The sequence below is a fragment of the Felis catus genome, chromosome D2 (genome assembly GCF_018350175.1).
Source record: "Felis catus isolate Fca126 chromosome D2, F.catus_Fca126_mat1.0, whole genome shotgun sequence".
NCBI classification, from domain to species: domain Eukaryota; kingdom Metazoa; phylum Chordata; class Mammalia; order Carnivora; family Felidae; genus Felis; species Felis catus.
Window position 1 is genome coordinate 7,278,613 of NC_058378.1, and position 27,516 is coordinate 7,306,128.

The following is a 27,516-nucleotide window of genomic DNA, read 5'->3' on the forward strand; positions in this document are numbered from 1 at the left end:
GGTGGGGGGTGGGGGTCACAGAGAGAGAGGGAGAGATTGATTTTAAGGAACTGGCTCTCGAAGTTGCAGAGCCTGGCAAGTCCGAGATCTGCAGGGTAGACTGGCAGGCGAGAGACCCTGGGGGAGACGTAATTCAGCCCCACAGTCTGTGGGCAGAATTCCCTATTCTTCCTAGAAAGTCCGTCTGTTTCTGTTGGGTCCTTCAAGTGATTCTCTGAGGCCCACCACCTTACGGAGGGTAATCTGCTCTACCCAAAGTCCCCTGACTTACATGTTCATCCCATCTTAAAAATACCTTCAGAGAGACATCTAGAATAATGTTCAACTGACTACCTGGGAACTGCAGGCTAGTCGAATGGACACATAGAGTTTCTACGTCAGTTTTTAAGTCATTTTCCTGCCTCTTCCTTTGAGGCCAAGCTGTCGCGAGGCATGGTTGCAGCTGAAGATGTAAATTCTCTGAACCCCACCTCCCACACCTTCCGGTTTGTTGTGTTGTATACGGAGAGACCAGAATGCCAGTTGACTTAAATTCTTTGTAAAGTAGGATACTTAGCCTCAGGGGGAGAGGTGCTCGCTGTCCATGGGAAATGCATGAGTTTTAGGAAACCAACTTTGCATGGTTTTCCCTTCTTTCTGTTTTTCGACTGGTAGTTCTCAGTAGCAGTTGGGCTGGTGAGGATGTTGGTCCTCGGGTCAATCTTTTCGATAGCATTTCAAGGTGACGCTGAGCCTGGACCATAGTAAACAGAGCAGGTGGATGGCTTGGTCCTTCCTACCCGCTAGTGTTAATGGTCTGACTCTTTTTTTTCTCTCTCTTTTCAAAACAGTGTGTTGGTAGCACATTGAGAGCCTAAACAGAGAACAAGAGATTGGCCAATGTTGTCACAGGACTCATTTCCAAGAGAGACTAGAGGTTTGCGTTTGGGTTTGCTTGGCCAACCTTTATTTTGTGTAATCGGATTTCTAAAGACCTTAAAACGCTGGTATGTTGAGGTCAGCACCACGCTTTCAAAAGGGAACTCAGAAGAGAGATGTCCCCTCCTCAGTCCCCAAATTAGGTCACTTACTGAAGCCACCTCCGTGGTTTGAAACGCAGCCCACTTTTCACAGATGCGTCTGTCTCTTGCTTTGAGAAGCCTCTCAAGGACTTCTTGTCAGACCCCCTGGAGAAATTGCTGCGGCCAACACAGCCACGGGGGATTTAGGTCTTCGTGCCCCGTGCACTTCGGGCAGTGTTTGAATGCACGTTGTGTGCATTCGAATTGCCCTTCAAGGATGCTACACCTTGGATCCCGTATTCACGCGTCCTGTGGCTCTTTCTACAGACGGAGTGATCAGCATGAGCATCCCCATCGTGCTGCCTGTCTCTGCGGATGACAAGACGCGGCTGGAGGGGCGCAGTGAGTTTGTCCTGACCTACGATGGACGGAGAGTGGCCATCTTACGAGACCCCGAATTCTACGAACACAGAAAGGAGGAGCGTTGTTCCCGTGTGTGGGGGACGGCGTGTGCAAAGCACCCCCACATCAAAGTAAGTTGCAAGACCATTGGAAGGGCTCTCTTGTTCTCGTTCGATTTTGGACGAAAAGTGTTCCTTTTTATTCCTTCACAAAGGACTTAGCAACACCGGGGTAGATGGAGGAAGGCATTCCTAAGGTGGGACTTGCAGGCTTTGCCTTGGGAGATCTTGTTAGAAAGGGGCAGAAAATGTCTTCCAGTTTGAGGGCTGCTCTGGACGATCCCCCGAATCCCCGCATGATGGTGACTCCCTCAGCTAAATGGGAAACGACCGGACCGGGTATCATTTAGCCTGGCACCTCGAACACAGGGCAAAAGTCAGAGCCGCAGCGGTGCCCCAAACTAGGGCTTGTGGCCTTCTCCATTTTGAACATTCACCGGGGAAGCGCGTTCCTTCATGCAGAACGGGTCCAAGCAAACCTTGGTAAGAGACTCCAAGTTCATGCTCTGTGGCCAGCTGAAGGGAGGTCAGTGACATCCTTTCAGTAAACAGAGCTCAGCGCATATAGCGGCAGAGTTTCCAGAGGGAAATGGCGCATTTTTGTCGGTGGCTATTTTAAGATTGAAAAATGTGGTCATCTGATTATGATCATCTTGAGTCCATCCTGCCTACAGGCAAAATAGGCTAATCTTCCTCAGATTCCTTCACAACCTCTACTTGGTGGGGGCCGGGGAGGGGCAGGAATGGAAAATACCATGGAATCACTGGGTGTGGTTCATTTCCCATAAAGACAAGTATGTGAAACTGAATGCAAAAGCCAACCCTCACCCAAGATCAGAGCATTAGGGTTGAAATTTTAAAAAGCCTTAAACTAGTAATTCGACTTACCAGCTTCCCCAGGGGGCTGGAGTAATAGACTTCCAGAAAATTCATGGGGACAGAGAACAGTTTGAAGCCCAGGATACACTAAGAAGCCTTGTGATCAGACAAGGTCTGGGCCTCAGTTTCTTCCTTGATAAAAGGAGGGGCCAGACTTAAAATAACTCCAGAATCTCTCTCAACCCCATGACCCTAGAAAATGGCTGTTTGAACAAACCTATCGGTACTGGTCGGGCAAATGTTTGTTTTGTTTTGTTTCCTTTAGTTGTGAAAGGTTGCAAGGTAGGAGAAGGGCTCTTTCAAGGCCCCCGGTGACGTGACGGCCTCTGAACACAAGAGGTTAATGGGCGGCTTTTCATTTATTGGACACGATCCGTCCTGCAAATTAAGCATCTTTAATTTTAACGCACATCCAGTTCAAAGTCATCTGAACAGGGTCCAAGAGGCTGGCAGACAGTCCTTGAAATGGCTGGGTGCTGACTGAGAGTGATTTCAGGAATTGTGTCCTGGGCCTTGATCATGCCTGTGGTGCATTTATTTCCTGATCGTAATTGCACAGAGTTGGGATGTTATCTTCGGTCAGTGACCTAAAGGATGAATAATAGTGACCTTTTATCCTCCTACTTCAGAAATTTCCAGATTCAGAAATCTCTGGGCCTATCATCCACATCTACATGATAAGCGCTAAAAGAAAACAAACAACCCCCCCCCCCCAAACCTAAGGAAGCCCTTAAGCAATTATTTCTTTTCATTTTGTCTCACAACATGTGTTGGCACTTGGAGTTCAGAATTTCTTTCTTTTTTTTTTTTTTTTTTTTTTAATTTTTTTTTTCAATGTTTTTTATTTATTTTTGGGACAGAGAGAGACAGAGCATGAACGGGGGAGGGGCAGAGAGAGAGGGAGACACAGAATCGGAAACAGGCTCCAGGCTCTGAGCCATCAGCCCAGAGCCCGACGCGGGGCTCGAACCCACGGACCGCGAGATCGTGACCTGGCTGAAGTCGGACGCTTAGCCGACTGCGCCACCCAGGCGCCCCTCTTTTCTTTTTTTTAAGTTTATTTATTTTGAGAGAGACAGAGAGCAAGTGAGCACAGGGGAGGGGCACGGCGAGAGAGGGGGAGAATCGATGTGCAGGGCTCGAACTCATGAACTGTGAGATTATGACCTGAGCCGAAGCCAGATGCTTCATCAGCTGAGCCACCCAGGTGCCCCGGAGCTCAGAATTTCTTAGAAGTAGGCCTGACCTGTGTTCTTGGTAATACAGTCGGTGGCCCTTCTGTTAGAGCATCAGGGGGGACTCTGTAAACATTCCCAGTGAGCTAATGGCGAGAAATGGGCCATGGAGAACGAGACCGAGGAAGCCACTCAACGGTAGATTCTACACTCGGTGTTCACCAGACACACAACACATGGGATTTGTGGGGGGAAGGGGCTTTTCTCGTTGCACCTTTGTTTTTAGCACCTCAAAATTTACAGTAACGCTAAAAGGTGTTATTTTTCTTTTTAACCCCAAACTTGCAAAAGTCACCCCTTCCAAAAGTAACCGTGGGCCTTGTATTTGCCCTTGGCCCTGGGAGTGATATTTGTGTGAATGGTCGGCCACCACGGAAACGGTCTGCTTCCCCTGTTCCCCACGGACACCGCCCTGACCCTCCACCCTAGTCCCCCCTCATGGAGTTGCTCACTGAACCGTGTGACACGACATCAGGTGAGGTCACGAGAGCAGGTGAAAGTTCGAACTAAACCCCAGAGGAGCCGTGTTGCTGCCTCCCAGCCTGCTCCCAGCATGCTTCCATGCCCTGATTATTTTGCGCAGTGATTATTCTCGTGAAGCCCCGAGGAATCATGAATCCCATTTACGGACGTAGAAACCAACCGCTTGGAGCGCGGCTTCCCGATGAGGCGTAGCAGTGAGAGAGGGTCTGCATCCCGAGGTCTGCAACATACAGCATGTGGTCCGTTAGGTCCATGGCATCCCCTGGGGAGCCTCACAAGCTCCCACCCTCACAGACCCTGGTGTACTTGGCCGGGTCACTTCTGGATGCCAGGGTGAGTCTGGGAAGGTCGGGAACCATGGCGTTAAGAGAATTCTTCGGAGCGGTTTCCCGCAAGCACTCGACACCCACACGCCCAACGCCTCCCCAGCCCTGCTCCCCAACGGCGGTCCACATCCAAATCCTGGATGTTCGCCTTGCTTCTTTCTCCTCCCCGCTTCGTTCCGCCGTCGGGTCCTGGCGATGCTCCTTCCATGTATCGCTTGAACTTGCTCACTTCTCTGCTGTTCTACCGCGTGCGGGGCCGTTCACCCTGCCCTTGTCCGGCCCCACCGGCCCCACTGTTTTTTCACTTTAGTCTTCCGCCACCTCTTGGTCAGCCCCCAGCAGTGCCAGGGCTGGGCCGCTGGAAGGGCTGACTGCGCGGAGCCTGAGCGTGGGTCCCTCCGAAGGCAGTGCCGATGCGGGACAGCAGGTGCAGTGGCAGGAACAGCAGGTTTGGAGGGGTCCTGGGGGTCCTGGGTGCCCTGTCCTGCCATCTGGGAGATGGCTGTGTGCACTTGAGCTCTGCCTCTTCTCCCGTCTGCAAATGAGGCATGAAGGCCCTGTTCCCTCCATCCCCTCCGACTTTCTTGCGGCCCCAGGCCTCCCTGATGCGGACGGAAGAGCACAGAAATGGATAGATGCTCTCCACGTGCACCGCCTGGGTTGTCTCTGCCTCTTGCCCCAGATCTCCGGACCCTGTTCTCCTTCTCTGCATTTCTGTTGCCTGGCCCAGCTCCCCTTTCGCTACCCTGTTCGATTCCCCCCGAGCCCGTTCCTCCCTGCTCTCCGTGTGCGCAGGTCTGCAAACTCCAGCTGCGTTCCTTTGCCCGCCTTTGGCAGGAGGCTTGAAGCAGGTGGGGGCTGGGCGATTGGGCAGAGCCACTGAACCTCCCAGCCTGGTAGCGGAGTCTCAGTTCTGGGGCGCGTTGGACCATCCTGGGGAGAGAGATGCCCTTTGCGCCCTCCCCGTCTCAAAAATGCCCAAAGCATAGTGTCAACACTGCTTTTCAGAATGACACAGGCCTGGTTTGTAAACCAGGTTGGTTCCATGCTGCCTTCACCAGCAGAATGATATAGGGTGGACCCCTAGCGTCCAGAATGAGTTACTGCACTCCTAGGGATTTGGGGTGTTCACGTCTTTCAAAGTTTTATCTGTAGCCTGACTGGGGCAATGAAGAGAAAGTAAATGAACAGGTAAGGGTATTTGACAATATCTTATTAGGTGACTTTTCTCGGCACCGAGTTTAGAAAGGGGGCCACGGGCCCAAACCCTTGAAAATCACCCTCTGTACCCAGAGTTTCTCAACGCCAGCACTGTTGACGTTGGGACTGGATAATTCTTTGCTGTGGGGACTGTCTCGTGCCGTGCTGGGTATGTAGTAGCATTTCTGGCCTCAGCGCATTAGATGCCAATAGCACACCCTTCCCTGCCCCCATCATGACAATCAAAATTGTCTTCAGATATTGTCAAATGTCACCAGGAGGGGCAAAATCGCCCTCTTTTGAGAGCCACGGCTGTATCCCAGTTCCCCAGATGCTGAGCCCTGATGGAATGCAAATCATTATAAGCTCCAACGTCCAGCCACAACAGGGGATGTGAACCAGGGGTATGCACACCCTGGGTGCCTTGGCGTCTTCCAGCTCAGCGCTTTATCTTCCATCAGCTTTATCTCGCTACTCCTGCGCCCTCTCCTCAGCTGTCATCACAGGTGGCCATATTGTCCTTGGACAGCACGAGAGCAGTTATGGAATTTGATCATTGGAAGGGTTATGAGATCATTAACTGATGGAGAAGTTGGACTTTCTGTAACGTCCATCTCAGCAACTGAGACCCTTGCTTTAACAAGGTTGTAGGTTGTAACTGATCACATCACAGCATTATATGGGGCGTATTTAGGTTTATGACAAAACAAAGGTCGTGTTTTTCTTCTCTCCCCAGCCTTATTGAGATATAACTGACACATAGCACTGTGTGAGTCTAAGGTGCACCTTATGACCCAGTTGGATGTCACCAAGTGGGTGACATGGGTGACACCTATGTGTCCTGTCAGGCCCGAGGGTGTCTTCCCTCCCATGAGGGGAGTGCTGGCCTTTCCTCCCTCCATCCCACACTGGCTTGTTCTTCCTTTTTGTTCCTATGGCCGCTCCTCACGCCAGGCTCACCCCTAACATTTGTGGGGCCCGGGGCAAGGCCAACATACTGCATCTGAAGGTCACATATCTAACTCACGAACCGTCAGAAACAATGTGTCCCATCCTTCTTCTCTGACAGCTATGCCTTGAGAATAACCCGGAAGGTCAGATTCCAAGGTATGCTTCTTGGTTCTGCACCAGAACATGGTGCCGTGTGAAGAGTTGACTCCTGGCCTGCAAGGAACCCTCCTTCCTCTTCTATGCTTGGCCTTGTCCCGCACCATGAGGGCGCCCTGGGCTGGGTGTCCAAGCTGCACCCACACCCCTGGCAAACTCCCTTCACTTGGCCAGTCTCCAGAACCAGTGCTGCCCTGGCAGGGTCCACCCTGGAAAGTGCTGCCCTGGCAGGGTCCACCCTGGAAAGACAGGCGGGGGGCAGAGGGGTGAACCACTCTGACTCCTGGGAGCCAGCTCGAGGCTCCTTGCGCAGGGAATTCTGGAGTCCCAGGTGCACAGGTCATGACCTAGACCTTGGAGATGTAGACCAAGTGCGCCTGCCCCCCGAGGCTTCTATGCCCTGACAGAAAGGGGCACAACCACAGAGGGGAAGAGTGGGGTCATTGATAGTGTGAGACACAGTGCACAGGGTGTTTCCTAAAGGTCTCCATTTCCTGTCCCTCACTCACCCTTTCCCAAAGTCACCTTTTCAACTGAGACTTTGCCAAGTGAGGCTATTACTAGTAACCGCAGTGAAATCCTCAGTGAGTAAAAAAACAGGCCATAATCTATCCATTTATCTACGCCCAAAGCATATAACCTAACATTTACCATCTGTAGCATTTTTGAGTGTACCATTCAGGAGTGTTACGTCTATTTACTTTGTTGTGAAAGGAAGGGCCAGAACGTTTGTTTGGCAAATCTGAAAATCTATACCCATCAAACAACGACTCCCCTCCCCCTCCCAGGTAGAAGCCCTCCTATTTGCTGTTTCTATGAATTTGACTCGTTTTAGATGCCTCTCCTAGGAGGGATGATACAGTATTAATCTTTTCTGTGAGTGCTTTTATTTCATTTAGCCTAATATCTTCAGCCACGCTGTAGCCTGGGACAGGCTGTTCCTCGTTTTTAAGGCTAAATAATACTGTTGTCCGTATGTGCAACAGTCACAGTTTACCCATTCATCTGTTGTTGGGTCCTTGGACAGGTTCTACCTCTTGGCTTTTGTGAATAGTGTTTTTATGAACACGGGCGTGCAAATCTCTTCAAGATCTTGCTTTCCATTCTTTTGGCTATATGCCCAGAAGTCGGATCGGTGGATCGTATGGTAGTTCTATGTTCTAAGTTTTTGAAGAAATCCCACAGTGTTTTCCACAGCGGCTGCACCATTTTACAGTCGCGCCCACAGGGCACAAACATTCTGCTTTCTCCACATCCTTGCCAACACTTGACATTTTCTGCTCTCGACAGTAGTCATCCTAACAGGGGTCAGGCTTGCGTTTTTCTGATGAGGAGTGATGCTGAGCGCCTTTTCCTATCCCGTTGGCCATCTGTAGATCATCTCTGGAGAAATGTCCATTCAAGTCTTTCACCCATTTAAAAAAGCAGGTTATTGAATCTTTTGTTGTTGGGTTGTAGGACTTTTTAAAAATATATTTGGGGGGCGCTTGGGTGGCGCAGTCGGTTAAGCGTCCGACTTCAGCCAGGTCACGATCTCGCGGTCCGTGAGTTCGAGCCCCGCGTCAGGCTCTGGGCTGATGGCTCGGAGCCTGGAGCCTGTTTCCGATTCTGTGTCTCCCCCTCTCTCTGCCCCTCCCCCGTTCATGCTCTGTCTCTCTCTGTCCCAAAAATAAATAAACGTTAAAAAAAAAAAATTAAAAAAAAATATATTTGGAACATTAGCCCCCATTAGATGACTTGCAAATATTCTCTCCCATTCTTAGGTTGCCTTTTCCACTCCGTTGATTGTGTTTTTCGAGGCACACAAGTTTTAAAGCTTCAAGTAGTCCCATGTCTATTTTTGTTTTGTTGCCTGTGCTTTTTGGTGTCCTATCCAAGAAACCGTTGCCATGTCCAAGGTCATGAAGCTTCTCCTCTGTTCTCTTCTAGGAGTTTGAGTTTCAGATCTTACATTTAGGCCTTTAATCCATTTTGAATTAATTGTTTTCGCAGGGTATAAAATAAAGCTCTAACTCTATTCTTTTTTCTGTGGATATCCAGTTTTCTCAACACCATTTGCCAGAGACTGCTCTCTTACCATCCAGTGGCCTTGGCACCCTTCTCAAAGATTATTTGAGAAAAACAAGATTTTAGCTAATTAGTCTGTGCTTAGCCTTGGGTGTGGGTTTGGCTACATACTGCTGCTCTTTGGACATGGTCTTTTGTTTTCAAATTAGAGATAACTAAGAAAGATGCTCCTTTGGAAAGAAGGACACTTAGAAAGTGTGCTTAGCAATGATTAATTAATTGGTAGAAAACAACTTGCCTGATTTTTTTTTTTTTTCCAGCTTCTCTATTCTGGGTCCTTATTGAAAACAGTCTAAAGATACGTGAGGTTGTATTAGGAATGCACCAGCAGTGGTCCTCGGAGAGTGGCTCACAGAACACTGGGGGTCCCCGAGACCTTTCCCCAGAACCCCAGTCTCAAAACTGTTCATACTCCTGAGACATTATTCGCTATCTTCACCGTGCTGACGTCAGCACTGAGGGTACAACAGCAGTGGCGAATAAAACCGCCTGCTCCTCAGACTCGGGACAGGGACAGCCGGCCGCACTCAGGTGGTTGTGCCCCTCAGCACACACACTTGCAGGAAAGGCAGTGCCAGCCTCAGTTGAGAAAGTTCTTTTATCTTTTTTTAATGTTTATTTTTGAGAGAGAGAGATGGAGCACAAGACAGGGCAGGGCAGAGAGAGAGGGAGACACAGAATCAGAAGCAGGCTCAGGCTCCGAGCTATCAGCACAGAGCCCGATGCGGGGCTCGAACCCATGAACTGTGACATCATGACCTGAGCCGAAGTCGACGCTTAACCGACTGAGCCACCCATGCATCCCAAGAATGTTCTTGATGAAGCTGTAAAAACAATTACTGAATCTGGACACTTGATCATCTCCTTTTAATAGTCTATCACTAGGCATCCAACTTAGGCTCAGGTCATGATCTCACGGTTCATGGTTCAAGCCCCGGGTCGGGCTCTGTGCTGACAGCTCGGAGCCTGGAGCCTGCTTTGGATTCTGTGTCTCCCTCTCTCTCTCCCTCCCCTGCTTGCGTTCTGTCTCTCTCAAAAATAAAACACGTTAAAAAAAAAAGTTTGTGTCACGAGACGGGCAGTGCACACAAAAGCGCTTTTGCCACACGCACGGATACACAACGGTTGTCTCAGTTGGAGACTCAGTCGGGCACCTGAGCCATGAGCAAAACCAGCCACTTTTTCAGGAAATGCGGTTTTTGCTTAGAGGACTGACAAACTATGGCTACTCAGACTTGGTTATTTGGCAGATATTTAAAAACAAAAACAAAACAGTGAACCTGTCACTTCAAGGAAAACAATGGAGGGTGTTGGTTGCCAATGATCTCAAACTGAGCTTTCAAACGAAAAAATGCTGGAAAGCTTTTATTTGCCACAGTGGGTCTGGCATCTTCCCAATACTTACAAAATTGTCTGATGATGTTAATAAATATCAAATATTGGCATTAATATCAAGTATATAGATATTGATATTGATATCAAATATTAATTTTTTTACATCCTAAACTGAAATATGTCGACATTTGAGAAACTGACAAACTCAGTGAACCAAGAGTTTATTTCTTTTTTTTTAAACTTTATTTTGAGAGTGAGGGAGGGAGGGAAAGGCAGAGAGAGAGGCAGAGACAATCTCAAGCAGGCTCCACACTGTCAGCTTGGAGTTCAATGAGAGGCTTGAACTCACAACTGTTGAGATCATGAACTGAGCCAAAATCAAGACCCAGACGCTTAACTGAGCCCCTCACGCCCCCTTCACCGCCTTCTATCAACTCAGACATTAAAGAGATTTGCAAACATGTAAAGCAATGCATTTCTCTCTCTTCTTTCTTGGAAAACATTTATTTTTAACTAAAAATAAAGTTATGTATATTACTATACAGTAGGTTTATATTAATCTTAAGCAAATTAATAAATATTTTTGAAATTTCCCACTTTTAATTTCTAATACGGAAAATACGATAGGTAAGAGCCACAAAAACAAAGCTCTTTGGGGGGTCCTCAGTAATTCTGAAAAGCATAAAGGGGTTGAGAGACCACATAGTTGGAGCAAGGCTGCGCTAGAAACGCTTTAAGAACTGAAGGTGGTTCTTCAACAGGAACCCGAGATCGGTTCGGAAGGAGAACATTTTTTTTTTTCCAGGTAAAACAGAAGCTGATCTAATCTCCAACAACTTTGCTAACGGTCTGTTCTAGATGGTGATGGAGAGCGGGGATTGGCTGGTTGGTGGAGACCTGCAGGTGCTGGAGAGAATCAGGTGGAACGATGGGCTGGACCAGTACCGCCTGACGCCTCTGGAGCTCAAGCAGAAATGTAAAGAAATGAATGCTGGTGAGTAGGCTGGCTCGAGTGGGTGCGCCTGTCAACACTCGTCGCCACCCTCCCGTTACAGAATTAAAGATACCAGGAAGTGGCAGGTTTATAGCTAAAAAAATTTTTTTTAATGGTTTTAAGTTTATTTTGAGAGAGAGAGAGCGAGCGAGCAGGGGAGGGGCAGAGAGAGGGAGGGCGGGACAAAATCCCAAGCAGGTTCCAAGCTCGGTGCAGAGCCTGATGCAGGGCTCGAACTCACAAACTGTGAGATCAGGAGCGGAGCCAACACCAAGAGTCTGACGCTTAATTAACCGACGGAGTCACCCAGATGCCCCGGCATGTTTTATAGTTTTAAAAAGCTGGAAGCCTCTATCAGCATTTGTATTGACACAGACTGGAATGAGCGTATAAGGTTGACGTATATCCATATAATGGAATAGTTGCAGCCCGTTAACGATATGCACGGACACAGAAAAACACCCCGGCTGTATTTATTAAGCAAAACCGCAAACTGCAGAATAACATGCAGAGCAGAGTTCTGGAAAACAAAATAAAATAACTGTTCTTAAGTTAAATAACTGTATATAACCCAAGGTCTGTGTAGAGTATGTGCCAAATCGCAGGTGACAGCGGCTGCTTCTTGGGGACAGGGACCAATGGGAAGGAAGATTTTCATTTTATGTATTTTGAAAAAGAGAGAGAAAAAAATCATGATAGGATTTTAGGTAGCTTCTATATCCTATTTTGGGCTTTTCTGTATTTCCCAAATTTTCCATAATGGATATTTCTTTCATAACTAGAAGGAAAAATTAAGCCTCTCGGGAGTCCATTATTTTGTTTTTAAGTTTCATTTATTTACTTTGAGACAAAGAGTGAGCCAGGGAGGGACAGAGAGAGAGAGAGAGAGAGAGAGTCCCAAGGAGGCTCCAAGCTGTCAGCACAGAGCTCTGACACAGGGCTCGAACCCACAAACCGTGAGATGGTGACCTGAGCTGAAATCAAGAGTCAGATGTTCAACCAACTGAGCCACCCAGATGCCCCAGGAGCCCATTATTAAGTGGAGTAGTTTTGGAGATTTTTTTTTGACAGTTGAAGGTGAAATATTTTTTTTTACGTCTTTAGATTGTTGAAACTTTTCCCAGGCCCCAGAAGTTGCTGGTCATGGTTCTTGTGCTGGGGACGTGAGAGACAGGAGCAAAGGGTAAACTGAGGACCGACCAGCACCAGCTCTGGTCTGAGCCGTGCTTGGCTGGAAAGGCCCTGGCCACAGATGTCTTCATTTCCGAGTCAGGCTCTCCCTCTAGGGCTTCCTGCCTGTGTGTCCCCGCCCTGTGGATGCGGTCTGGCACTGTGGGCACCTTTGGAGTAAGAGTCCTGAAGCCCCAGGTGGAGTCTCTGGATGCTGTTTTTTTTTTTTTTTTAATGTTGTATTTAGTTTTGAGAGAGAGACAGAGCATAAGTTGGGGAGGGGCAGAGAGAGAGGGAGACACAGAATCTGAAGCAGGCTCCAGGCTCTGAGCTGTCAGTGCAGAGCCCGACGCGGAGCTCAGACTCATGGACTGTGAGATCATGACTTGAGCCAAAGTCTGACGCTCAACCGACTGAGCCACCCAGGCGCCCCTCCTGTTGATTTTCGAAAGCCAATGGGCATAGCAAATGCTCTGTGCCTTAGACGTAGCTGTGTTTCCTTTCTTTTAAAATCAAAGTTCTAACTGGCCTTACTAAACGATTCTTGCAAGCAGAGAGGAGCTCCCCTGCATTTCCTCTTGTTCTTGCGGACGAGCGACAGCATGCACTTCCTTCACCTCGCCTTCCTCCTCTCCTTTCCCAGATGCGGTGTTTGCCTTCCAGCTGCGCAACCCCGTCCACAACGGCCACGCTCTGCTGATGCAGGACACCCGCCGCCGACTCCTGGAGAGGGGTTACAAGCACCCCGTGCTCCTGCTGCACCCTCTGGGTGGCTGGACCAAGGACGACGATGTGCCCTTGGACTGGCGGATGAAGCAGCATGCAGCTGTGCTCGAGGAAGGCGTCCTGGACCCCAAGTCAACCATCGTGGCCATCTTCCCATCCCCGATGTTGTATGCCGGCCCCACAGAGGTGAGCTGTCCCCAGGCTGGGCTGTGGGCCTCAGAAATGTGGGCTCAGACTTGACTTAAGAGGAGTGAATGAGTCTCTGGGATCCTTTTCCCTCATGAGCAGATTATGGAGTCTTCTGCTGTCTCTTTTTTTTTTTTTTAATTTTTAAAAAATGTTTTATTTTTGAGAGAGAGAGAGAGAGAGAAAGAGAGAGAGAGAGAGAGAGAAAATGAGCGGGGGAGGGGCAGAGAGAGAGGGAGACAGAATCCAAAGCAGGCTCCAGGCTCTGAGCTGTCAGTACAGAGTCCCACACGGGGCCCGAACTCGCCAAACCATGAGATCCTGACCTGAGCCGAAGTTGGATGCTTAACCAACTGAGCCACTCAGGTGCCCCCTGGTCTCTCTTCTTTATCCAACTTCATTAGGTTTCCATTTCATTTCTGTAAAAATGCTAGAAACACCAAGTCGAGTCTGTTACGCACTGCCTCTGAGAACACGGAGGTTGGTGTGCAGATAAGGAGAATAATGCAGCTTAGCTGGGGTGGTATTGGGCAAACTGTATTGAACCTAATATTCAATTTCCAAAGTCTAGTCACTGAGTCACCACACAGGCCCGGTGAGCTCCATTAGAAAGCCCCGCTAAAAGCTCAGTGTCCCCTTTGATCATAACACAGAGAGCCTGTGAAACAGACTTTCTTTGTCCTCCTGGACCACCACTGTAGCGGGTTTGAACACGTTTGTAGGAAGTATGATGAACTGCGAGGGTCTCAACTGTTTGGAATGCCCCAAAGCGAGTTTAGTAAGTTAATTCTCTTCAACCAGATCAAAGTACCTGGTGTCTGGCTCTCTTCTCCACCCTCCATATTTCTATCTGAGCTTTAGAGAGGGCAGTTCATTTTGAAATCCCAATATTTGTGTCAAACTAGAATTGATGTCCGTGTATAATCAGCTCATTATTGGCAATCAGATAATCAAAGATGTTGGAGTTTGTAATTTCCTTTAAACTGTGATTTATTCTGAATAGGGAGGGCCTGGAAAGTAAGATTCACATGGTTCTGTAGAACAGTAAGGTCCCCATGCTCCTGGCTCACCTGCCTGTTTGGAGAGAGCGATTAGGAAATATAACCTCAGGTTCCAGGAAGCTGGGGGGTCAGGTGGGGGGGGGGATTCGGGTCTAAAGCTCCTACCTCATGTAAACAAGCATGAAGAAGAGCTTGGGGTCTTAGATACCCCACGGACTTCTGCACCTATTGGGTGATCCTGTCACTGAATTATTTTTACAGCAGAATAAAGGCATCTCTGTAAACAGGGACCCAAGAGTTGGCCAGTGGTGACCAGCATCTCCCTCCCGTGATGTCTCCTAGGTCCAGTGGCACTGTAGGTCCCGGATGATCGCAGGGGCCAACTTCTACATCGTGGGCCGGGACCCCGCCGGAATGCCTCACCCCGAGACCAAGAAAGACCTGTATGAACCCACTCATGGGGGCAAGGTCTTGAGCATGGCCCCCGGCCTGACCTCTGTGGAAATCATTCCATTCCGAGTGGCTGCCTACAACAAAGCCAAAAAAGCCATGGACTTCTACGATCCAGCAAGGTAGGTTTCCAGAGGAGGAGGCGTTCGTCACCATCTGCTCAACCAGAAAGAGGCGGCAAAGCTTGGGCCCCGTGCAAGCTCTCCAGTGGTTCTCCACCTTCTCCTAGCAGGAATGAGAGTCCCTTGAAGGCCAAGACCGGTCTTACACATTGTGTGTCCCTGTAAAGTCGTAGCATGGCCGCCTGGTATGTCAGTAGAGGGTCCGTCCATAGCTCGCTTTCAGCATGTCTCTCCTGAGCTCAGAGCTCACGGACGCAGGCGGGGCAGAAGACAGAGCAGGTACACGGGAAATGTCGAATGCATACCTGCTAGCAGTCGCCCTTTCTTGTGCACATTCCTTTACTGAAGACCTAGTGAATCACCCATTCCAGAAAGTGCAGCGTTTTACAGAAAAAAACAGGGTCTAAACACCCCCTCACCTACCGCGGGCACCTTTAGGGTCGATGTGCCTCACCCACGCTGAGTTCTGTGTTGCTGTCCTGTGACAGGCACAACGAATTCGACTTCATCTCAGGGACCCGGATGAGGAAGCTGGCCCGGGAAGGAGAGAATCCCCCGGATGGCTTCATGGCCCCCAAAGCATGGAAAGTCCTGACGGATTATTACCGGTCCCTGGAGAAGAACAACTAAATTGCCCTCCGGTTCCAGAAGTTTCTTCTTGAAGTGCTCTTGGATTCCCTTTTCTATTTTTGTGATTAGATGCTTGGCATAGGATTGCTTCTCAGTGACTGATTTTTCGTGTTTTAGGACAAGGTTAAAAATTGTGTCTATAATTTAAAGTCAACTTCAATAATATATAAAAGAAAGTCACACTGAAGACCACATCTTAGCAGGGACAGCAATGCTGTTATGATTTCAGAATGAAATTAGTTGTATTCTCTTCTGCATCTGATTAGGCAGGTCCCGGATTTCTTGATGCTTTGACCGTGTGCCTAGTTTCCTCACCAGAAGGTAAAAGCGTGTTTTCCGGCCTAAGTCTTGCCAACCTGCACTCGCCCAATGTCACGGTAGTAAAATAAACCAGGTGAGCAACCTCTTCTGTACGACTGACCGAAGGCGGGGGAAACGATCCTCACCCTAAGTGAGGTGTGGCTCGCGTAAGATCCTTGCCCCTATGTCACCCCTCGTACAACCTCGCTGCCCAATCTTTTAGGTGCTCACCTGCCTGGAGACACCAAATGTGTGAAAATGCGAATTTAATCTCGGATCTATGCAACCTCGTTCTGCCGAGAAAGTTACGTTGTCTCATAAAGAAGTCTTAGCGCCCTTGTGTGAGTAACCGAAGTCCAGTTAAAGGGTGATTTTTCAGTTGGAGAGTGGAGCGTGCTTTGACCAAAAGATTTGCGCCCGGGGCTCCCACCATCTGGCTTTGTTGTGGCAGGTTAATTTCCCTCCTCTTTGCTGTGGTCACTGTGTCCTGGGTGAGGCGGCACTCGTCGGCTGCAGCTGCAACGGAAACAGCTCACGCCATTAGACTAGCGAGCTGCTGGGATGGGAAGAGACCACAGAGAACGTGGCCTCCAACCCCGTGGTCTCACAGAGGACCACACTAGGCGATGCACAGCACAGGCTCCGCGAGCTGCTGAGGCTGCCAGGAAAAAATCACCACTGGTATTATTTAGGAAGGACTGGGAGGACGGGGGGCCCGAATGGGCACGCTGCCACTTGACTCCCTGTCTGGTGCTCTGTGCGCACTGCACATACGCCCGTCGGTTTGGCCAAGCTCCTTGCACCAGGGCACCCGCGAAGCAGACTTCTTGAATGCCAGAAGGTCCAGAGTTTTCTCTGGAGTTTTGGAGTTTCTGCAGTTTTGTAGTTTACGGCTGCAAAAAAAAAATCAAAACGCCAGAAAGCCCCAAAAACCCCACATACTTTTCCAAAGACTTACGCTGTGCCGACACCTAACCTCCAGTGGCTTTACTTCTCGGGAGGTGATCTTTTGTACTTTACGCATGATTCCTTGTTGCCAAAGAATATATGAAGAAACGGTACCTTGTGTACTTGGGTCTCTCTGGGAGAGACTTAAAACTGGAAAGAGAAAACTGTGATTTTTTTTTTCATATTCTCAGTTGTTTAAATGCTAATCTTCGCTAATGAAAGCTCTTTTGAGAATAAATCACATACAGTGGCCACAGCAAAACGTAACTGCCTTTACAAGAATAGTGCCTGTATTGACTTAATAATCAGAGGTACTCATTGCTGCCTTTTTAAAACAACAGCGTATTTATTGAAAACATGAGACGGGAGGGATGTAGTGCCTTAACTGATACATTTTGTGATTTTAAAAAATGTATTTAAAATTGCTTTTCTGCTCTTAGTACCACCATAGTGCAAATGACTGTTTCCACGGACAAGCAATGCTTGTTTTTAATAAATTTCTCAGAATGGAAGCGGAGTCTTTTCTGCCTGTGACGCTGAGTGGGGGTTGGCCCCATGAGTGCTGAGAGCTGTGTGACTTTGCATAATTGGAGATGGACAGCAGCAACCCTTACACCGCAATTAGGAGGCTGTCTGCCCTTGTTCGAGTCGCTTTATAAACCGTGCTATACGTGTGAATGGCTCCTCATGTGTTTAGGGGTGACTTGGTAGCTTAGGGACTCCCCTCAGGATGTCACTGCAGGAGGATCTGACCCTTTTCTTCCTAACTTGCTTCCTTTTCTCCAAGTGCCCGCAGGCAGTCCACCAGCAGGGTGGGGAGCCGTCTTTTTGCTGTTTCGTATTCACATCATCCACTCCAGCACCTTTTCCAATGGGAGCCACTCGAGAAAGGGCACCTGTTTCCACCCCTGTTTTCAGTGGCCTCCAAGCACCTGGTACTTTGGGCTTTCCCCTCCCTGGCTGCCTCCCTTCTGTCCCAAAGGCTGGGGGCAAATTTGGCTGCGGATCCTCCCTTTGTAGAACGCCGGTGTAAACACTGGTGGAAGAGCCGCTGGAGGCTGCCACTCTTTGTCCCTCCCTCTTCCCGTCCAGAGCCTGCTCATTCGTTCCTAGTGGCAATTAGCAGCACATAGTAGGGCAGGAAATGTGTTAAGGACACGGAGATACAAGAGGTGCCCAGGGAGGACGCCAGAATGTACAGGGCAGGGGAAAAACATCCTGGAAAGGTGTATGTAAGTCATTCGGTCAGATAATGGCAGAAATTCCAAATACAGTAAAACCTTGGATTGCGAGTAACTTGTTCTGAGTGTTCCGCAAGACGAGCATTTTTCTTTCTTCCTTTTTTTTCATCTTTCTTTTTCTCTCTTTCCTTCCTTTTCTTTTCTTTCCCTTCCTTTTCTGTTTATTTTTGAGAGAGGGAGAGAGAGGCAGGCAGAGCATGAGTGGTGGAGGGGCAGAGAGAGAGAGGGAGACACAGAATCTGAAGCCGGCTCCGGGCTCTGAGCTCTCAGCACAGAGCCCGATGGGAGGCTCAAACCCAAGAACTGGGAGTTCACGACCTGAGCTGAAGTCCTATGCTTAACCAACTGAGCCACGCAGGTGCCCCAACGAGCAAACATTTCCAATAAATTTTACCTTTACAAATGAGCGATGTCTTGTGATATGAGGCGTTTGTGACACCGAACATCACGTGATCACAACTGAGCCAGTTCTCTCTCTGTCTCTCTGGGATTGAAGGTGATCATCTCCCATGTTCAGATGCTCGGTCTCAGGCTGTGGTGTTTGGCAGAAATCAGTGATTTTTCAGGACGTTGGAAGGTGCCCACAACTGGCACTGGTGTATTTATGTTCAGATGCTCGGTCTCAGGCCGTGGTGTTTGGCAGAAATCAGTGATTTTTCAGGACGTTGGAAGGTGCCCACAACTGGCACTGGTGTATTTTTGTCCCTTCAAAGCACCTGTGGACGGTCCTTTGCTTTTCCAGACAAGAGTGAGCTTAGGAATGCTTTGCTTCATTCTCGGTCAGGCTGCCTGCAGATAGAGACCCTTTCCTCTGCTGCCTTATGCCAGTTACATGAAATACAGTCTATGACAAGAGTTTATTGATTCTGCACTGTGGTCAGCATCCACGTGAGCGTATACAATGGCCCCGTGCAGAAGAAGGTTCCTTTGAGTCGACAGATAGCAGTGATTCCGTTGGTGATAGTGGAAGTTGTCCTACACAATAACCCTCCTCTCTTCTGTCTCCCTCATGCCAGCCACGAAGGTTTTCAAAGGTAGAACTAGGTAAGTACAGGTTATTTTTCTTTGTATTTTCTTTACTATTTTGCATTATATTACAGTATTGTAATCATTTTTATATGAATGTTTTTGGGTTGTGCAACAAATCCTCTGAGTTTTCATTATTTCTTATGGGGAAATTCGCTTCAATATACAAGTGCTTTGGATTAGAAGCATGTTTCCGGAACAAATTATGCTCGTGAACCAAGGTTTTACTGTACGTCAACACTCAGGCGATAGGATTTCCTTCCAACCCATCCTCCCTGGCACAAAGAAACAGCTCTCGGTTACTTGAGAACACCAAGTTGGATTTCGTTTTTTCTTTGTTCTCCTCCTTTCTGTCACACGGCTTTCAGGTCTGGTACTGATCTTCAGAATTCCCTGACAGTAGGACAGTAGGTGATCAGAAATTAGATGGGCACCAGACCACCAACTGCTCTTACGTCTGAAGTTTGGATGCAACAGTAACAATGCAGCTTTTGCCTGAGGTTTTGCTACAGGTTCCATTATCTAAGCGTTTCCTCACTACCAAAATGCATCAACTGTCAAGAATGAGCCATACACAGGTATTGACAGCCACGGATTTTTCTCCTCCCTCGGATGCACTTAGTTCTTTGATGAATATTAACCATTATCGGGCCACTCAAGTGCCGGCTCACCGAATGCTGAGAATGATATACAAGCAGGTGGCTAATACACATGCCAGAGGACTGCCTGGCTTTTCTGCTTATGTTGGGAACTATTTTAATGAAAATAAATTAAATTATTACGGAACTTATATTGATATTACCAAACATACATGGGTCATTGGCTAGAGTTTGGAGATTTATTAGCCACAATATACAAATCCTACTTTCTTATGGGGCCCCTCAGGGGAGGCGGTGAGTTTACCAACGGTTTCTCTCTTGTAACAAGGTACCCCCCACCCCACCCCAGCCTATTACCCTTCCTGTAGACCTCTTAATTTGGATTAATTGCAGGGAAGGCCAGTCTCCATGAGTAAGATACTTAAATTATGGAATGTTTTTTAAAGTAATGCAGTTTTATCATTTTCAAACACGTAAGTCACAAACAGATGGACACAGCTCTTTTAATGTCGTATGTATTAATGATTGCTGGCATCCATAATACATGCTTTACTTGGTAAAGTTCTTAAATATGGTTGGTTTTGGGTTTTTTCCCAGAGGTTTAAACCTGCTGTGCACTTCGTTCACAAAACAATGTGACAGTTCTTACAAACTGTACTGCATTGTACATGCTTACGTGGAAAGAAAAATCTTGATTTATATTTATTTCACAAGCCCGCTTTCCATAAATAGTTCAAAGGCAAAATTCAGCTCAGCCCAGGCTGAAATAATGATGGGCTACTTGCATGAAAACAACTCCAGTATCAACCTGGAATTTTAAACTTGTTAAGAGACTGGATTTTTCATGTGTCTTCACCAAGGAAAATCTGCATTTATGGAAGATACTGATTCCATGAACCACTAAAGAGGCTGTAACCCCCATCCTATCCTCAGAAGGGAAAAGGAATTCGATAAAACAATCAGAGAGAGCTACAGCTCCAACAGAGTCCCGGAAGGAAACAAGTCTAGTACACACAAACACCAGGCACACAGAAGTGTCTCCAACCCGCCTACATAATGGCGTATTTTGTAATCTGTGCCTGTTAGAGCAAGCGTGTTCGCCAAGGCTGACAGCCTTCAGTAGCTGACGAGGCCGCCCTGTTTCGGAGCCCTGATGGGCAGGTCAGCCTTGCCGAGGGCCCTGCATCTGTCTGCCAACATGGCCACCGTTGCCACAGTGTGTGGCTTAGAGAGCTGGGATGCGGATGTAAAGACATCCATTTCAGCACGTCCATCACCGTGCAGACAAGGAAACAGAGGCCTGGAAGTGGGAGATGGGAGACGACTTTCCTAAGCACACGATGACCGGCGGACATATTCATTTCCTAACTTCCAAAGCATTTCCATAGGATTCTTAAAACGATCCCAGGAGGTATACATTAGGATTCCTATTTAGAGATAAGGAGACAGATGCTCAAGGAAACAGATTTTGCCCAAGGCTACACTGCCATATATATGTGTGTGTGTGTATGTGTGTATATATATATATATATATATATATATATGTATGTATACACATATATATACGTATACATATGCATATACATACACATATGTATGTATACATATATATATGTATATATATACATACATACACATATATATGGCACACATATATATATATATATACACACACACACACATACACACACACATATATATATATATAATTATATCACACATATAAAAGTTTCACGGTTGGGACTGAAACCTATAAAGTTGGAAATGAACTTCACATAAGTTAGAGTTCTGCCAGAATGTAGGAGGGCGTGAAAGACCTTCATTCCCAGGGCAACAAGAAAAAAGCCGGGCAAAATAAAAATAAGGTTTTTCTACAAGGCTCACAAAGAACAGTAGCTACAAGGATTATTCGCCAACTGCCTTCCGGAGAGAGCTAAGCCGCTCAGGGGTGAGCAGGGCGCCTCGATGCTTGTGCATACACTGGGGAGGAGACTCCACAGTCTGGATGCAGTGTATGGAAAAGCAGGCCTGCCCTAAATGGAGAGACTTTGCAGGGATGAGAATTCAACCAAGACTCACATCACTGACTGCAATCTACAAACACATCACCTTCAAAAATAAACTGCCTGGCGACATGATCCCCCTTCCCGGCATCTGGCAGAGCAAATGGTGAAAGAGGAGCTCAAGTCTTGCGCGTCCTCATGGTGGCTGGACGCCAGGACCCTGTCAGAACCAAGTCCACAGGGCCACGAACATCTGAACCTCACACCTCCCACCCAACCCATCTCCAATACCGCTAAGATCAAGAGGCTGCTGCAGGAGAGGGCAGGGGCGGACGAAGCCCGGCCACCCCATCTTATGAAAGCGACAGCCCAGACGCAGCGTACCCGGGCCCTGGGATCGGGATGACCAGGCCTTCACCCTCACTGCCCACAGAGGAAGAGGTCTGCGTTCCTTGGAAATAAAACAAAACCCAACATTACCCTTCTGTCTCCAGTGTTCTTTTTTTTAGACCTGTTATCTGGAACAAAATCAGGAATAAGTTAAAGATCACCCAGCTAACACGCCAGACAAGCCAGGCGGCACTCTGGCAGCAGGGGCGAGTAGAGCGCGTGGTCCCCACAAGGCTGTGCCCACACAGCGCACAGTGCACTCCAACCACAGTGTTGGCGGCTCCCACTTCAACAGGCCCCCTCCGGTTACAGGATCACCTCCGTTTGGCTCGTACCTATGGCATCGCGCGATAGCTGGTCCTTGTCATGTGTTTGTCCAGCCACCTGGTCCACAGTACTCACTTTTCTTTGGTTGAAATCCTGCCTTCTGTTGCATTTAGTCGTGAGGAGGTGGTACATCCAGATCCTTGCCCTCAAGCCATTTAAGCCAGGGGTACTGGAGGCTCATTCTCTCAAAGCACCATGGCTGCCAACAGGGACTTTGACTTGGGTTTGCACACCTACTTCCAGGACTTTGAATCACTTCCGGGATTCAAGAATGGGGCAATTTAAAGATAAACAGGATTCATTTAACCCAGCAGAGGAATAAAAGCAAGATTCTTGAACAATTCCAGTTAAAAAACCACTCTGGAGCTTTCTGTCCTCTAAGTCCACTTTTTTTTTTTTTTTTTTTTTTTTAAGTTTGAGAGAGAGCAAGTGTGGGGAAGGGACAGAGAGAGGATCCCAAGCAGGATTCTTGATTAGACCTGCTCAAACCCACAAACCATGAGATCGTGACCTGAGCCAAGATCAAGAGCTGAATGCTCCCTAAGTCCAGTTTTTTACTTCCTTTTGAGCTCCTGAGCTCCCCCATACCCTTTCAAGTGAATTCTTCACTGCATAGGTCAGCTGTCTGGTTACCTAACCAGTACTCTTTACAAGACCAGGACTATGGCCCAGTAGACAATGCCTGTCTCCCTCAGATATGTCTGCAAAGATATGTTTTGAGAGAAAGAGAGAGAGAGAGAGAGAGAGCAAGAACCCCAAGCAGGCTCCTCACGGAGCTCAGCACGGAGCATGCCGAGGGGCTCAATCTCACAACCCTGGGATCATGACATGAGCTGAAGTCAAGAGTCGGACACTCAACCGACTGAGCCACCCAGGCGCCCCAGGAATTTGTTTTACTGGATGATGTATCACCACCCCCCATTTGAGTATCTTGGTCATTCCTAGAATTTCTGGAAGCTATCCGTCTTCCAAACACAACACAGTGTTCTATTCTCAGTTCTAAGTTTTGCATGTCAGTAATTACTTAACTAGAGCTTTGGCTCTGGTTTTGAACTATCATGACTCACAAACTCACAAACTATCATGACACACTCCACACCAGCATGAACATTATTCACTGCAACTATATTTCAAAGTCCAACAACTTACACCTAAAAGCATTCTCAAGCAGAGAACTATAAATATTAGACAATCACAAAAATGTACTCCCAGTCTAGTGTTCTATTTAGAATAAAATGCTTTTTTGAGAGACAGAACATGTGCAGAGGGAGGGAGAGAGCATCCCAAGCGCTATCATTGCAGAGCCCGACGCGGGGCTCGAGCCCACAATCCATGAGATCATGACCTGAGGCAAAATCAAGAGCTGGACACTTAACTGATGGAGCCACCCAAGCGCCCCCAGTAGAGTGTTTTAGTAATGAGACCTTATGTGCTGTTAGTACTGACAGTGTTAGAAGTTACACCAGTGTTACTAAGGATGTTTTATTCTTATTCACATGAGTAAGTGATCGTGTTTAGGGCCGATCTCATTTACATCTGGCACCCGTGCTGTCCATCTTCTCGGTAGTTTCATGGAGTGGTGAGTAGGGCGTAACTTCCACCGATACGTGTGAACAGAGCTTTAACTTTTGACAAGATTAGCGAACTGTTTCACGGCTCAGTCTACAACATATTTAATAATGAAGGCCCTCTGAAGATTTGTCAGCTCTACATGGAACGATTCTATGGCTTCAAGGGCAGGATATATGCTCAGGATATCAGAATTCTATTCAATATTCTGACCTTGAGAAAAGCTAAAAGATAAACATCATCTGCTTTAGTTTCTTTATCCAGAAGAAAGTTGTTAACGTTTGTCTACAAACAACACAATGCCGGTAAAAAAAAAAAAAAAAAAAAAAAAAAAATCCCCGTCAACAAGGGAGGCACTCAAGGCTTACTCAAGGCTTGAGCCATCCTCCTGGAACACCAAACGTTTAAGGTACAGCTGCTAAGTAATGTTAGGTCATTCTGGTCCACGTGGCATATTTCCATGAACCCACCCAGCTCCTGACAGCATGGTTGTCCTGCATTTGGGAGCTGAGAGGTAGAAGCAAAGGAAATCATAAAGAAGATACTGGGCTGCTTCCAATATGGAGTTCCCGAACTCTCCACAGAAAGGCCTGGAAAGAGTGTGAGACACACCAGACTCACCAGCCGTCTTCCAACGACGAGGGTGTCAGAAGCATCACACAGGTGATCATTTCTATCTCAGTCCCTAGAGTACGGGACTGGGGATTCTGCAGGAGTAAGCAGAGAGAATGCTCCAAACTTCAGCCTGCCAACAGATACGCACGTCAGTGTGTAAAAGTAAGAAACGAATACGGTGACGGCCCGCATTTGAGTGAGGACTGCTCTGGGGCCGGTGCTGAGCGCCTTACACGCACCGTCTTCTCACACCACCCCGTAGGTGGGCGCCACTGCAGCTCCATTTCGTAGAAGCGGAGGCTCAGAGACGTTAGGGGACTAGCGTGCACGCAGAGGGTTAACTCACAGGGAGTCTGGATTAGCCACCTGGACATCCACAGGGAGCCGTCCAACTCCACGTCCGGCGTGCGTAACTGCCGCCCACGAGGGAATACCCGGGAACCTGGAGCCCAGCGACCTGTGTCAAATGCACGTCTACAACGAGCACAGATTCTGTGACACTAAAAGTTCTCCAAAATGACATAAAGAAGGTTCCTCGACTACTGTAAGGCCCTAAGATGCCCGGATGAGTCACGATTGACGGGACCTAACTTCCCGTGGTGATTAAAACCATGATAAACTTAGTAACTGTACTACTGGATGCTCTGAATTTAAGATAAAAAGAAAGGACATGAGAGACAGATCACCTCTTTTTTACACCAGTCTGGCATCAGAGTAAATGATGACTGAAATCCATCCTAAGGCAAAATAACGATAAGACATGAGATTGCATGCTACCGAAGTGTGAAAGCTACTCAGTAAGATAAAACACTCCAAATGCAAGTTGCTAAACTAAAAAACCCCCAGAAGATTTGTAACTTTGGAAGAAGACCAAGTGGAGAAAAATTAATTAAGAGGGACCTCTTTATTGTATGTTTATAAAATAATCGTATAATATAGTTATTAAAAACGGGAGACGAAACTTTTTATTTTTGATATCTTGTGTTTTGCAGTCAATTTTTAATCATCTTCACAGTTTTCGAAACTTGCTTTTTGTCGTCCAGAGTGCTTTCCGCAATCTCTACCCGCCCGCTACTCGCACAACCAAATAAACTCCCCAACAGGTTCAAGTGAGAGACCTACTATCAAATAAATTACTCTAATGACTCACGAATGAAGACTGAAGAGTTTCAAAGAAATACAATAAAAACAAAAATATATGGAGCATAATTTAATCTTTCAGATGGTTCACAGAAGGCACCTCAAGACCATATTGTGCCATTTTCCTCATGCGGTGTGTTTAAGGGCCTATAACAGAATTCTGGTTAGTGAAATTCTGGACAAAAAAAAAAATGTTATCCTATGGAGGGCACACAGCATCGAATGACTATGGATACAATATGGGGACTCTGACGTGTGTATCTGTACTAACTAGGGCACAATTTATAATATGCTAAGAAAACTTTAAAAATTAAAGTCACAAAATGAGTATTTTTAGCACAGCTAGCAACAGCTACTTGTTTTAAACTATCATTTCATTTCTGATGACCAAATTATATTTGACCATAATTAAAAAACATAACTTTAAAATAACATTACAAAACCATGGTTACAACAGAACTACGTTCCATCAAATGAAGGAAAAGTCACAGATGTGTACTGCATGGCACTGTAGTTTCTCAAAGCCATTTGGAAAGGCTCCTCCAACCACGTTCACGTGTATCAATTGAAAACAGGCCTCTGCTCAGTGTGCTTATAGAAGGACTTGAAATCCGTGTCGATCACCCAAATGCCTGACAACCACTCAATGCTGATCACTGATCAAGTATTTTTATTGGATTTTCCGACCAGCGTAATAGTGGAGCCCCTCCTGAAGCAGAGACGTGGCGGACTCCGACTATTCCACTGCGGAGAAATGCTCAACTTAAAACGAAAGCGGACACAGGTGACAGCTGGAAATGGCTGAATCACTGTACCTTTACACACGACCAGAAATCTTAGTTCTGCTGTACACTATTTGGTACTTTTTGATTCAGTAGTTGGGGTAAAAAAAAGTTTCCGTATTCAAACATATCTACAGAATATCAATATAAAATGTGTGAATATATACATTTAATACACACGCACACACTCACTCACTCACTCACTCACTCACGTATCGAGAAACCAGCACTTACCCACATCCCTGTTTCCACGAATGACTCGACAAATCGTTACTTTAAGACCAGCTTAGATGCTCTGAGGCCGCAGCGTCCGGAGACAGAGGTCAGACGCGAGCCCGCACTCAGGCTGGATTAGACTGTTCCTCCTCATGATTTCTGACGAGTAGTAACACCGCTTACAGAACAACTACATCTCAATAACTTAGGAGTCAGAGTATAAAACCAGTGTCGTGAACATTTAACTCTCTCACGGCGTGAAGGACATTCCTGTTTTCATTCTATTTCCACTGATGATAAGAGTGCACCAAACTAGATCACACTGAACTGTACAAATGATCTTTACTCTTAATCTAAACAAACATGTGTCAAAACATTCTGAAATGCGGCGTCCTTGGATTTCTTCATCTTCTCAATCGCTCGATGCAGGTCCTGCTGTTGCACAGGCCGGATTTCATCTTCATCGCGGCTAAGACACAGACAAAACCGCCAGATGGTCAAATAACTTTCAAATACACCTCCCTAAAACATCCTCCTGAGATTAAGAAATGAAACCTTTGTCCCACCTAAGACCCCCAAGGACAGCCACAATTATGAGCTTCATGTGAATGCTTCCAGAATTTTCTGTGCAGACAGAAGCTGGGGAGGATGTTTTTAGAAGCACGGGCTGCTGGGAGGGAGGGGGCCAAAATGGCCGGCTGTAACTCAGCGTTGCAGATGTGGTCATGAAAACCAAATACCTCACACTAAGAACCAAATGCAGAATGTTGGCACAACGTGGAAATATTAGATAAAGGTGTGCAGTTTATGTGGGCGTAGAATTCCCATCAAGGAATCAAAAATTATTCCCATGAAAACTGAAATTAAAAGTAGCATTCTTGGGTATATGTTCATGTACATATTTAGCATGTGACAAACTAAAAATAAAATTCTTTGCTATTAATAAAAACCAACTAGCCTAAACCTCCCCTATTCAATAATGAGAAA

General features: G+C 47.2%; 2 protein-coding genes and 1 non-coding gene across 10 annotated transcripts in view; 1 reads left to right on the plus strand and 2 right to left on the minus strand.

Moving 5' to 3' along the window:
• The window catches only part of PAPSS2 (3'-phosphoadenosine 5'-phosphosulfate synthase 2), a 71,866-nt gene extending 54,733 nt beyond the window's left edge, over positions 1-17,133 (plus strand). For all 3 annotated transcript variants that reach the window (XM_023240330.2, XM_023240329.2, XM_023240331.2), the window contains 5 exons: positions 1,329-1,534; positions 10,953-11,088; positions 12,902-13,170; positions 14,514-14,743; positions 15,232-17,133. In XM_023240330.2, the coding sequence (XP_023096098.2) occupies positions 1,329-1,534; positions 10,953-11,088; positions 12,902-13,170; positions 14,514-14,743; positions 15,232-15,373 (983 nt within the window). In that variant the 3' untranslated portion in view covers positions 15,374-17,133. The remainder of the gene's footprint in view (positions 1-1,328; positions 1,535-10,952; positions 11,089-12,901; positions 13,171-14,513; positions 14,744-15,231) is intronic.
• On the minus strand, positions 6,373-6,494 carry LOC123381054. The gene has a single exon (XR_006587551.1). It is a non-coding gene; the product is annotated as a U6atac minor spliceosomal RNA (small nuclear RNA).
• An 8,453-nt stretch (positions 17,134-25,586) lies between the features above and the next one.
• Positions 25,587-27,516, minus strand: part of ATAD1 (ATPase family AAA domain containing 1) — a 77,284-nt gene continuing 75,354 nt past the window's right edge. For all 6 annotated transcript variants that reach the window (XM_045039878.1, XM_045039877.1, XM_045039879.1 and 3 more), the window contains one exon: positions 25,587-26,998. In XM_045039878.1, the coding sequence (XP_044895813.1) occupies positions 26,878-26,998 (121 nt within the window). In that variant the 3' untranslated portion in view covers positions 25,587-26,877. The remainder of the gene's footprint in view (positions 26,999-27,516) is intronic.